The sequence below is a fragment of the Vipera ursinii genome (genome assembly GCF_947247035.1).
Source record: "Vipera ursinii genome assembly, chromosome: 4".
Taxonomy (NCBI): domain Eukaryota; kingdom Metazoa; phylum Chordata; class Lepidosauria; order Squamata; family Viperidae; genus Vipera; species Vipera ursinii.
Window position 1 is genome coordinate 37962367 of NC_139514.1, and position 13792 is coordinate 37976158.

The 13792-nt window shown below is 37.9% G+C and overlaps 1 protein-coding gene across 1 annotated transcript in view; it reads left to right on the forward strand.

Annotated features, from left to right (window-relative positions):
- The window catches only part of EPHA6 (EPH receptor A6), a gene marked incomplete at both ends in the record, with an annotated part of 451179 nt that overhangs the window by 21383 nt on the left and 416004 nt on the right, over positions 1–13792 (forward strand). The window contains one exon of the mRNA XM_083361258.1: positions 7473–7537. Within this exon, the coding sequence (XP_083217384.1) occupies positions 7473–7537 (65 nt within the window). The remainder of the gene's footprint in view (positions 1–7472; positions 7538–13792) is intronic.

Below are 13792 nucleotides of genomic sequence, written 5' to 3' on the forward strand. Positions count from 1 at the left end.
ACTTCTACTGCATCTCCATCAAAAAGCCATCTAAGCTATTGTTAAAACACCTTCTGCAACAGACACTCCATCAACTCTAGAGGCAGGAACTTTACAAAAGGGACTTAACATTTCCTTCAGAAGTAAGAAATATATTTGTCTGAAAGGCTGATGGATTCTGATTCTAACGACATTTATCAAAGTACCATTGCTAGGAAGTTCTTCAGTTCAAGGAGATGGATTTAGGGATTTCCAGAACTAGCATTTTGCCCATCATCAGGATCAAAGATGAAAAGATGAGGTGAGACAGAGCAAAGCTGCTGAGTGAATCAGAAAAGTAGGTCAGGGCTTCTAGTGTCTGACTCTCTAGGACATTTGCCTTTGTATCTCAGCTGTCTCATTTCATGGGCTCTTTGCAGATCAGCAGGGGGAAAAAGAGGTTCAATAATACAACAAGAAACAGTGAAAGCAGCTCATCTTCTTTATAGAGCTCAAGGAAAATAGATTCTCTAGTTGCCTCGGATTAGAGATTTACAATACTGTACAGACTGAAGGAGTTGTTTGGGAGAAAATCTAGGGACTATGAGATTTTTAAAAGAAAAAAAATCTCCCAAAGCCACAAGCATTTTACTGGCTACTGGGATTTATTATCTCATTTGTTTGGAAGGAGCTATTAGTTAAATCCTTCTTTAGAATGCATATGTCATTTTGGTGAGATTTATTTATGGTGTTCCACCTATGTGACTAAATCCCATTACAATAAAACAACTCAGCATTTTCCTTATCATGTTTCAGCTATCAGATTTGTATGTATTTTTTCTTTCATTTATTCATTTCATTTATTAGTTTTTTGTAAAACAAATACATAAGTGCATTGTTTCCATGGAAAATCATTTTAAAACACTTCAGGGTAATGAATGTAGTTTTCATTCACAGAGCTGTGCATAAATATCTTATACTTAAAAAAGAAGAACAAAGAATCCTTATAACAAATTGTGAAGTAGGCTAGGCTATAAAATACTCTCTGAACTGTTTGGACCAAGTGTTCAACAAATGTTAATATTATCATTTTATAGTTTATATACGAAGCCCAATCAATAATAATTTACATAAAGAACACATTTGGCAGGGTTATAGAATTACAATGATCAGGGTGGAGAGTTGAAATCTGAATAACTGAAAGACATCCATTGGGGGGAAAATTGCATTGGAGCACACTGTTTGCCTTATTAGGAACAATATTCTCGGGGGGGGGAATGTGGCTGACCTGGTTATGGGCCACTTGTTTTCACATGTTACCTATAGCAGGGCTTTTCAACCTTTTCACCCATTGTACCACTTTTAGGATATGGCAACAGCCGAGTACCACCAGTCGCCTAGCAAGATGTCAAAAACTTGATGACCCAAAAAAAAAAAGGAAAAAAAGTGATGAAGTACAGGTAGTCCTCGACTTACAACAGTTCGCTTAGTGACTGTTCAAAGTTACAATGGCACTGAAAAAAGTGCCCCCCAAGCCACAGATGAGCAAGACACCTACCTGCCCGCCTGGCGGCGCTCTTCCTCCTGTCCGAGGTTTTCATTGTTGTGAGCATTTCTGTTGAGGATTGGCAGCGGGAGTGGGGTGGGGAGAGGTGGTTGGTTTTTATTCCCCTCACTTCTTCTGGGTGGTTGCAGCAGGTTTTGGTCACTTCACATGACCTAGGACACTGTGACCGTCATTAATATGAATCAGTTGCCAAGCATCTGAATGTGAATCACAAGACCCTGGAGTTGCTGCAACATTCCAGCTGATCGGCACTTCTTCTGGGCTCAGAAGCACTAGGATCAACGTCGAGCTCCAGCTGGAGCCTGGCACTGATCCTGGTGCTTCCACAGAGCCCTGACAGCCCCAAAGAAGCATTGATCCTGGGGCTTCCACTGAACCCTGACAGCCCTGCAGCTCCAGCCATCTCTCGCTCAGGCTTGTGCGGTGCTGCTACCGGTTCAGCTAATTCCCCTCCCCAACTACCACTTTTCTAGGATGGTCGCATACCACCTGCCAGATGCCAATATACCACAGGTGGTACCCGTACCACTGGTTGAAAAGCCCTGACCTATAGAATAATTCAGTGCCTTGATATAGGAGGTATAAATATAAAAGCTGTAACTTTTCCTAACATTCAGTGAAGAAGAAGAAAAAAATCTGCCATTTAAACCTATGCCTCTTAAAAATCCTTTAAACACAAACCTCCCTAAAGGAAAAGAGAAAATTTGCACAGCTCATTCTGCATACATTATTTATTGTTTCATTCTTGCATTGACTTATCCTGGATTCCACTCTTGTTCCCTAGAAGAAGTTCATCTTCTGCAGTTTAGAGCAAGGCTTTTCAACCAGTGGTATGGGTACCACCTGTGGTACATTGGCACCTGGCAGGTGGTACGCGATCATACTACAAAAGTGGTAGTGGGGGAGGGGAATGGCAGCACCGCACAATCCTGAGAGAGAAATGGTTGGAGCTCCAAGGTTGTCAGGGCTCAGCGGAAGCCCCAGGACCAGTGCCAGGTTCCAGCTGGAGCTCGGCGCTGATCCCAGCGCTTCTGAGCCCAGAAGAAGTGCCAGTCAGATGGAATGTTACAGCATCTCCGGGGTCTTATGATTTACATCCAGATGCTTGGCAACTGATTCATATTTATGAGAGTCACAGTGTCCCAAAGTCATGTGAAGTGACCAAAACCTGCTGCCACCACCCAGCAGATGGGGGGAATAGAAACACACACCACACCACCCCCACTGCCAATCCTCAACATAAATGCTCACAACAATGAAAACCTCATACAGGAGGAAGAGCGCTGCCGGGCGGGCAGGCAGGTGTCTTGCTCGGCTGTGGCTTGGGGGGCACTTTTCCCAGTGCCATTGTAACTTCAAACAGTCACTAAGCGAACCGTTGTAAGTCGAGGACTACCTGTACTTCATCACTTTTTTCCTTTTTGGGGGGAGGGAGTCATCAAGTTTTTGACACCTTGCTAGGCGACTGGTGGTACTCGGATGTTGCCATATCCTAAAAGTGGTACAATGGGTGAAAAGGTTGAAAAGCCCTGGTTTAGAGCTCAGCTAAGGCACAATATAGAAACTTATCCATAACAATTAAGCTACCAAACTCTCTGCAGAATTCCAATCATCATGTTTAATTTTTCACCCGATGAAACAAAAAACCTGCCTTTACTTGCCTTTCATGCTAGTGGAGCATTCTGAAGAGGTGTTTTTTAGGGGGGAAAAAGATTACAATACCATAAGGATTCAGACCGGGGCATGAACTGAGAATCCTATTTACTGTTCTACTAGTTACTTTTATTGAAATCTGCATGGGGGAGTACATTTTTTTCAAGAGGTCCTTTTGAACCTTTGAGCAGTCTTCGATGCCATCAAACATATTTTCTCAGCTGCTCATGATGATTAGGAGTGGAAAGCTCTCTCTTGTGGTGAAGAGTGTTTCTGCTCCATCCTAAGAGTAATATCAGTTGGTGATAATAGTAGAGAAGGGTTTGCTTGTTTGTGAGATGCCAGAGAGACTGGTCCTCTCTCTTTGCATTTTAATATCTGTATAAAGCCACTGGACGAAGTCACCCACTGATATAGGCTGAAGTGTTATCAACACATGGGTAATATTTAATCGTACATCATCACCTTGGGCTGAATTGAGACACAGTGGAAATCTTGACCTGGTGCTTCAAGGCTTTAAATCTGGATCCTGAAAATGAATTGCAGAAAAACAGGAGTCTTTTTGCCTGCTGCTAAGGGGTTCTTTTATTCTTCCTAAAGGAATAACAGAATAACAACTGTTGGAAGGGATCTTGGAGATCTTCTAGTCCAACCCCCTGCTCAAGCAGGAAACTCCGTACCATTTCAGACAAATGGTTGTCCGATCTCTTTTTAAAAACCTCCAGTGTTGGAGCACCTACAACTTCTGGAGGCAAGTTGTTCCACTGATTAATTGCTCTAAATGTCAGGAAATTTCTCCTTAGTTCTAGTTGCTTCTCTCTTTGATTAGTTTCCATCCATTGCTTCTTATTCTGCCTTTGGGTGCTTTGAAGAATACGTTGACCCCCTCTTCTTTGTGGCAACTCCTTAGATGTCAGAACCTGCAACTTAGATGTTGTTCTAGATACAAGATCTTTGCTAAATAAGGATATGTAGGTCATAGCTATGGAAAGCTTTGCTCAGCTATGACAAGTCCATCAGCTGCAATTCTGTCTGGAACATGAGGTATATTGGCAATATTTATTTATTTATTTATTAGTTTTTATAAACCGCCCTTCTCCCGAGGGACTCGGGGCGGTGTACAGAGGAAGGAAGGTATACAGACCGAACAATAAAATAATAAGAAACACTAATGAACACAAACTGGGACCCCAATTAACGCTATCATGCCAGGCCAGCCTGCTGGAACAAAAAAGTTTTTAAGTTGCGACGGAAGGTACGGAGGTCAGGGGCCATCCGGATTTCGGTAGGTAAGGTGTTCCAGAGGGCTGGCGCACCCACTGAGAATGCCCTCCCCCTGGGGGCCACCAGCCGACATTCCTTGAGCGGTGGCACCCTGAGGAGGCCCTCTCTGTGGGAGCGCACAGGACGGTGGGGTGCTGACATCGGCAGAAGGTGCTCCCGTAGGTAGTCCGGACCCATGCCATGTAGGGCTTTGAATGTCATTGTTAGCACCTTGAACTTCACACGGAAGGCAACCGGAAGCCAGTGCAGCGCACGGAGGAGAGGTGTGATATGGGAGTATCGGGAGGCTCCCAAGAGTGTCCGTGCCGCCGCACTTTGCACCAGTTGAAGCTTCCGAGTGGATCTCAAGGGCATAGCTTTCCCACATTTATTATTTTACCTATAGAATCAGTTACTGCAATGGTTACTAAATGGTGTTGATGTTAATTGCAATGTATCAACTGCATTTGGCAAATGAGATCTCTCTGTACCATGTGTCATCAATTTTGCAAACTGCTGCATTGACTTACAAGAAATTTCTGAGTGCCGTTGAAAATGCTGGTTTTTGTTCAACAAAGTCTTTTATGCCTTGATATCTGGGTAACTGACAACTGCCTCCTTCAAATAAACTTAACTCATCTCATGCATCTCTCTTGAGTGTTTTTGTTGCAAGAGTTACTCCTGCATAACTCAAGGAGGGACCCAGAGCCCTTTTTTTCAGTTTATGCTCTGTCCTTACCTTAGTCAATGAAATAAGAATGGCCTATCTAGAATGTCTAGAAGAGCAGTCAAAATTGTGCTCTTTCTTAATATGTTTAATGCTGAACCTAGCTGTAATTATTGTTGAGAAGATTCAAAACATCCTAGAGACTGTGTACCTCAGTATGTTCCATTATTTAAGAAGAATAGTTAATGTGTTTTTTATTTAGCAATGATAGGAAAAAGACGATATTTTCTTGATAATATAACTCAGTTTAATATGAATCTCAGAATTTACAGCCCATAAAATGCATGCTATGTTTTTATGCTACTTATTCATATTACATTACCTTCATATGCAGAAAAGGATGTATCAACAGCATGTGTGTGTTTAATCCCTAGAGTTCCACAGAAGAGAACCTATGAAGCATTATTCATTCCTTCTTATTATTCTATATAAAAGAACAAGGTTAGAGTTATAGTATGTGCTATTTTTGTGGCACAGTTAAGCATTTCCCCTTGAAAGAAATATGAACATAAATCTCATTAAATATCATTTTTTTGCAAACATAAAGCATAGAGGACTTTTAGACATCACTTCCTCATGTTACAGTTTTCCTGTAAATATTGTAGCATGCTGCTGTTTCTTTCTGCCAGCATTTATAAGTGCATTTAATTTAATACATTCCACGAATTTCCACATTTTTATTCAGATAAACAAAAGCCTTCTAAAATATTCTACACTGCTTCTACATACTGTATATCACAGTTTTTGAATAGTAGTTAGTTTATAAATACATCAGAAATTAGTATTTAAATAAAAGTATGATTAAATAAAAGTATGATCAATTATTTTTTAATTATTCACCAGTTTGCAAACATACTGAACCATAAACTAAATAACCAGTTTGTTTTCATATTTTGTTCAAATATTTTTCCTGTGGATAATTCAATATGTTATGCAAACCCAGGTGATTGGGTTAAAAAAGGATCATAATTCTATTAACCACAGGAAATTATATCTTACAAACTATTCAAACTATCTTAAATGCACATTATCAATGTTGATCATTCTCAAAATAGCAAGTGTATTTAAATTTGCACATACACTCATATAGATACGTATATATGCACATATGCACAAAATAAGATGAACTCCATTTTATTATCCTAATCCTATGTGTGATTTCTTAAAAATAATTTTCTAGGATTTAGTTCAACATAAGTATATATAAAACTACAGGTTTTATATACAAAATCTAAATTTTATATTTCAAACCAAGAATAAAATCTCTTACTACTTCTTAGTATTGATTTTAAATTTCAAAATACTTCATGTTGTTGTCGTTATGGATATGATTTTTGGGAGAACATGAAGATGTATTGTACGAGGGCAATTCAGAAATAAACCTTTTTGTTATGAGTGACAGACACTCACACACTATGATACCAAAAGAAGTGCCATAGAAAATCCCACCAAACGTGAAGATGCCAAAGTATTGTTACTGAAGTTCATGGAGCTTAGTTCAACCATCAGTTCAGAGGTCTATTGTGAAATGTTATGAAACCTCAGACGAGCCATCCATAACAAGCATCGGGGTATGTTAACTTCTGGTGTGGTGTTGGTTCTTAATGATGCTTGCCCGCACACCACTAGACACACCCAAGAACTTTTGAAGCAGTTCCATTGGGATGTTTTTGATCACACACCCCCATAGGCCAGAATTGGCACCCAGCGATTACTACTAAGGAATTTCAAACCTTGTAAGAAGTTATGACAAGTGCCTCAATTTGAATAGTGATTATGTCAAAGAGTAATGTAATGTTGTATTTTTCTAATGTGTATAATAAAAGTTCTATATCTGTGAGTGTCTGTCATTGATAACCAAATTATGTTTTATTTCTGAATTACCCTCATAAACATGTTGTTGGCTTCAAGCCCAACAAATCACACAACCAACAATCACAAGAATACTAACTCTAAGCAGGCATCTATTATATCCATTATTCTACAAAGCATAATGCACATGTTCCTATTAACATGCTTCTATGTTAATTTCTATACACAAGTTATTAAAGATTCCTGCACCAAAAAGCATTTTAAAATATCTTAGAGAGGTTTGGATATTTGACAATCTATAAACAAGACCATTAAAATTCTGTTTATTAATAGTTGAAATGAAAAGGTATATTTTTAGGAAATCTTTACATCCTGGGTTATTATTGCCCAATGCAACATAGAAAAAAGGTAGCAATTTTATGAAGTTGTATAGCTTGTTGCATTAAATTGCTTAAAGCACACCCTGAACTAACTTTATTCATTTATTTCTAGTTGTATTGCTTGATACAACCACTGCAATTGGAGAGCTGGGATGGAAAACCTATCCTCTAAATGGGGTAAGTCAGTCATAGGTTTTGATGAGTATTTTGGAATATATGTGACATGCATTGAAATGTACATTATACACCATATATTTAATTCAATTGAAAACTGCATTTTAGTAAATATTTCTTAAAATAGAACTGCACCAGTAGAAGCATCTACTGCAGGGTTCTTCAAACTTGGCCTTTTTATGACTTGTGGACTTCAACTCCCGGAATTCCTCAGCCAGCATTCCTAGCTGAAGAATTCTGGGAGTTGAAGTCCAGAAGTCATAAAAGGGCCAAGTTTGAAGACCCCTGATCTACTGTATGTACAAAATGGCACAATTAATTAATCACCTTTCATGGTTTATTTATGAATAGTTATGGACTTACACAGTAAGTCAATGTTTGTATACGGATATCATTTGATAATACCTTTTGATAATTGTAGAAATGGTTTTCTGTTTAAAAATAATATGAATGAAATTTCATTGAAACACTTCTGATCATTTTTGTACATCAGAAAATGTATCTGATGTTCAAAATATGAATATTTTCCATAATACTGTTTTAGAAGCATTAATCCTAGTTCTAACAGCCCCTTGGAGAACAGGGTCTTATATTTTTTTATGGAATTTATGAACCAGTAAATACAAGCTATTCCACAGCAATGAAAGGCCTAGCCTCCTATGCAGTACTCAGATGTTGGAATCTAACCAAAATGTTATGCTAATTTATAATAATGAATGTAATAATTGTTGGAAATATGTTGGAAAGCTCTCATGTGGATAAGATGCTTGTTGTATTTCTTATAAGGTACTGCATTCCTATGTCTGCAATACAGTATATCAGGAGGAGACGTGGGATAAAAGAATAGAATGCCATGCTCAATGACATATAATTAATAGTATAGAATGTTACCAGTCTGTTATCAAGACAAATATAAATATTGTTGCCTTACTGCAACATTCACATATTTTTTTCCTAAGCAATGGAATGTTCCCTTCATTATCAGATCTCTGACATTATTCAAAGCAGCTTTTGTTATCTTCTGACATGACCAGGGGAGATGAGAGGGGGAGAAGGGGAAAGAGAGAGAGGAAAGAGGGGGGAAATTTACAAATTTAAAGTTTATAATACAGCTTTTATCAGGTCCAGACTTGTTCCCTTTTCATAATGGGAACCTATAATAGAGAATCAGTCACTAACTCATTTCACATGATCTTAGATGCCTTGTTTTTCCATTTCAGTAATTCCAGACTGTAATAATTATCACTCTGCTAATTTGAGTTAAATATGATCCTTAGAAAGATATTTGAAGCAGACTCAATGGAGAAAAGGCAACAGGTTTTGAAAACAAGTCAAAATCCATTACTCATGTTCTAAATACAGGTTTCTGAAGTCAGTTGATTGCTTGTCTTGGATAATAAGATATAGATGAGGATCATTTTGACTTCACCACTCAGTTTCTTGTAAGTTAAGAGATACTAAACAATTCCCCCACCCCTTTCTATTGTTTGAAGTCTCTGGTTTTTAAGTAGCTCTAGTCACGTTTTATGAGGGCAGGCAAGGTATATAAATCTAATAAATAAATAAGATCATTTTAGCCATTCTGTTGGCCAGTTCACTTAAGAACGCATTGAATGAATTCAACTATTAACTAGGAACCCATATATTTAAACATTTAATCCATTCTATTGATTAGCTTCCAAGAACACTTTCATTTAAAATACGTTAAGATACAATTTATTTTTATATGCTGCATCTTCAGTGCTATGTATTTCTTGTATTTGAGATGATACACAAACACAAACACACACACACAAACATATGTACATATGTATATACACAAAAAAACTTAGGGCAAATTTCTACTTGTTATACTATACCAACTGGTATTATATAATTTTTTTTTTAATTATGCAGAGTTTCTGAAAGAGACTTTCCTGAAATTGAATTAAAAAAACTACATTACAGTAAAAAAATCTAGAAGTATTACCTGTTAAAATAAATAAGTTTTATTACTGGAAACCTTGTTCTAGAAAGATAAATATTTCCTCAATACTGTAATATATATATATTAAATACCTTCAGAGGCTTAATCAATATAACATTTATTAAATTTGGCCTGTTTTTTTTAGTTTATGGATTACATTTTTCAGCATTTACAATCCTTTTATATCATCTTGGTTAGCATTTATATTTCCTGTACTGTATATTTTCTGTAGGAAATGGACATTTCTTTTTGTTTAATTCAAAATTTTATTTGCATTGAAAATAAGGAGAAAAAATGAGTGAACAATATATAGTAGTAAATAAAATAAGTAAATACTGTAACTTACATTTAAATTACATTCATACACTGATTTCTGTTAAGCTTAATAAGACAATGGCAGTTACAACATTAAACATTTTAACATATTATTACAGCAAAGACTAGCACATCACAGAATGTGGTGTCATTCACAGATATCAGAGTTTTGAGTTACTGTAGCATGCTGATATTGTTGCTCTCCTTTCTAAATTCTGGTTCAGTATATGCTTATATGCATGCATGAGTTGATTTATGTGTCACAGACTGTGCCAAAACATAGTCAAAATTCTTTAAACCAATAATGGAATGAATATACTCTAGGAAAGGGCTTTTCAACCAGTGGTACGGGTACCACCTGTGGTACATTGGCACCTGGCAGGTGGTACGAGACCATCCTAGAAAAGTGATAGCAGGAGAGGGGAATGAGCTGAACCAGTGGCAGCACCGCACAAGCCTGAGAGAGAGATGGCTGGAGCTTCAAGGCTCTCAGGGCTCAGTGAAAGTGCCAGGATCAGCGCCAGGCTCCAGCTGGAGCTCAGCGCTGATCCCAGCGCTTCTGCTGAGCCCAGAAGAAGCGCCAATCAGCTGGAATGTTGCAGCATCTCCAGGGTCTTCTGATTTACATTCAGATGCTTGGCAACGGCTTCATATTTATGATGGTCACAGTGTCCCAGGGTCATGTGAAGTGACCAAAACCTGCTGCAATCACCCAGTAGACGGGGTGGAGAATAAAAACCAAACTCCCCCCCACCCCATCCTCACTGCCAATCCTCAACAGAAATGCTCACAACAATGAAAACCTTGAACAGGAGGAAGAGTGCCGCCGGGCGGCAGGCAGGTGTCTTGCTCGGCTGTGGCTTGGGGGGCACTTTTTTCAGTGCCATTGTAACTTCAAACAGTCACTAAGTGAACTGTTGTAAGTCAAGAACTACCTGTACTTCATCACTTTTTTCCTTTTTTGTTTTTTTGGTCATCAAGTTTTTGACACCTTGCTAGGCGACTGGTGATACTCGGATGTTGCCATATCCTAAAAGTGGTACAATGGGTGAAAAGGTTGAAAAGCCCTGCTCTAGGAAACCAGCTATGTGGTCCATTTATGCTCTCCTTAGCTGTAATAATGATGGATTTTTTTAAAAAAAAGCTTTTACGTGCTTTAGACTTTTTCCATTATTCTTAGTAATCTGACAAGCATTACTCCAACACTGAATATTGATGCTTACCATTTACAGTTAAAAAAATAATTTATGCCCAGAGATCTAGAGAATATTTAAAAGAATAAAAAATGTCAAACTTAATAAAACTATGTTCAAATATGTAAATATATACACAGAACGCTGTCCAACAAAATTTTAGAAAGATCTGATTGACACTGTTGTATCAATCAAAGATTTTTATTGATGTTTCATCACTCTAAAACATCTTATAAGAAGGAATTTGGAGAGGATTCTATAAGAAATTGTCAAATCTTTTCATGTGGAATTTTAGACCGTCGGTGACTTCTGAAAAAGCTCTAGGCCCATTACGTTATCTTCCCCAGACATCTATTGAACCTAGAAAATTCCTGAATGCTTAAATAATATGTGATTGATATTCGGATGGTTCTGCTGGACATTTGCTAGTGTCCTCTTTTGAATTCCAACTAGTTCCTGGTTTAGTGCAGGTATAATGGTGAAATAAGATAATTGAGTGTGATGGCACAAGTCAAACAGATTATATCAACAAAGAAGAAGCTGTAATCATGACAACTCTTTCTTAGGGAGCTCATTGCAAATAGAATTATTGCTTCATTTATCAAAATATCTCAAAAAATTCATCAAGAGTGTATTTTAACACTTTATTATCTACTTTTTAGACAAACAATGCCATTTTGGATACATCAGTGACAAAAGTTAAACATAACTGTTCTATAGTTTCCTATATTATTGATAATGATAGCACTAGTCATTTAGGCTTATATACTGTCCCATAACATTTTACAGCATTCTCTGGGTGGTGTACAAGGTAGAAACATTATATTGCATATTTATTCACAACAGTCTGAGTTCTCCTTTTACTGATCGCAGAAGGATGGAAGGCCAAGTCAACGATGTCCATCAGAACCAAACTTCATGCTATGGGCAGCATTTGTTTGCAATATTATACTTTAATCACTGCATCTTGTATTAATACAATACATTAATACAAAGGCTTCTTGTATTAATGATGTACTCATTTTTGTAGATATTAATTGATATAGTACAGTGGTTAACCTTTTTATCAGGTTTTTCAGTTAACTGGAAAAAAAGTCATACACTTTGGTGGAAATTGTTTTAATGCTGGTTGGTGAATTCTGGCAATTGAAGTCCATACATTTTAAAGTTGCCGAGGTTGAGAAACACTGCTCTAGTAAAAGAGACCATTAATGGATATGACCTGGAACATGTTTTCTTTCTGAATTTAACAGGCTAGTAAGCACTACTGAGGAGAAACAGTCCCATTAGTAACCCAGCATGAAGGCATGAAGGGCTTTAAAGATAACCACTAGCACCTTGTATTGCACCCAGAAGCACACTGGTAACCCATGCAACTCATAGAGCAGAGATGCCACATGTGCCAAATAACTGGCACCATAATTGCTCACACTGCTGCATTTTGCACCAGTCAAAACATCTGAATACTCTTGGGCACCCCATGTAAGGCTCTTCATAGTAATAGGGAAGTGATGAAGGCATGATTAATTGGAGTCCAGGAACAGGTGTAAGTTATGCAGAATGTAAAGCTTTCAAAGACCCTCTCAGCCATGGCTGCCACTTCCTTTTGGAGCAGGACCCATGAGTTCAGGAGGACTCCTTGATTGTGCACAAGATAAGTCTGTAGCGACTTCCGGTTTGCTGATGCAGCTGCTATGGACTCTTGGAGGATGGCTCTCGTCTTCCACGTCCAGTTTCGTATCACTGGGGGGCCCTAAAAGGGCCAAAATGTCACCCCAGAGAGGTGATCAGCAAGAAGGGACTTTCACAAAAATGCAGGGGAGCTGCAATTCTCTCATCAGTGCCTGCATTCCCTTCAAACCGGCGGATGAAAGACCGGCCATAGCAATATGGCCGACCACTAGGCTGCAGACAGCCGAAGTCACACTTACCACCAGTCAACATTAAAGCAGCATGGAAGAGACCAGATGAGATCTATCTCTCTTATATTCCAACTTTCTTTTCCACCTAAATAAGCTGCTAAGCACTTTCCCCCCTGTGGAGAGAGGGAAGGGGGATTCTAGCCCTCTCTCCAGAAACAGTGATGATTGTATTTACAGGGGAGATTTAAAAAGAAAAAACATTGAAAAAATAATTGGATCTCAATTAGAACTTTACTTTTTAAAAAACTTGTGGACTAAAAGCTTTTAATTATCTACTTTCTACTTCCTATTCTTATTTGAAAGTCTGGCTTTGTTCTCATAAAACAGAAAAAATAATTGAAATGAATTTCCTAAGCACTTGGGGGACATCTTGTGGCTAGACCTGAAATTGCAATCTGTCACTTTAAAAAAAAAAAAGAAAGACTTGGCTGATACTTTAGAAAACAAGATAAGAGTAACCTTGAGCACCAGATGTGAGAGCCTACCATGGAAGACATGCAAAAACATATTTTTGCTATGATGAAAATAACCTGCCAAACTTACCAATTCCTTTCTACAGCCAGTGATGAAATAAGAGCTTTTGGGGGGAAAACTAGAAAGGGTCTTGGATAAGCAAACCCAGATTCTGACTACAACTAATAATTTATCAGGACAGAACATAAAAGAATAAATTGAACAACGAAATATTTTGAGAGAAGATTTAACTACTCAACAAGTACAGATAAGAGAAAACTCGGGGGAAAAATATCTAACAAAATGGATAGAGGAAAAAACCTAGTACATAAACCAGAAGGAATTTGAAGATCAAAATGAGAAACAGATGGAAGAAAAAATAGAGAGTCCAGGACAACTATGCAAAGAG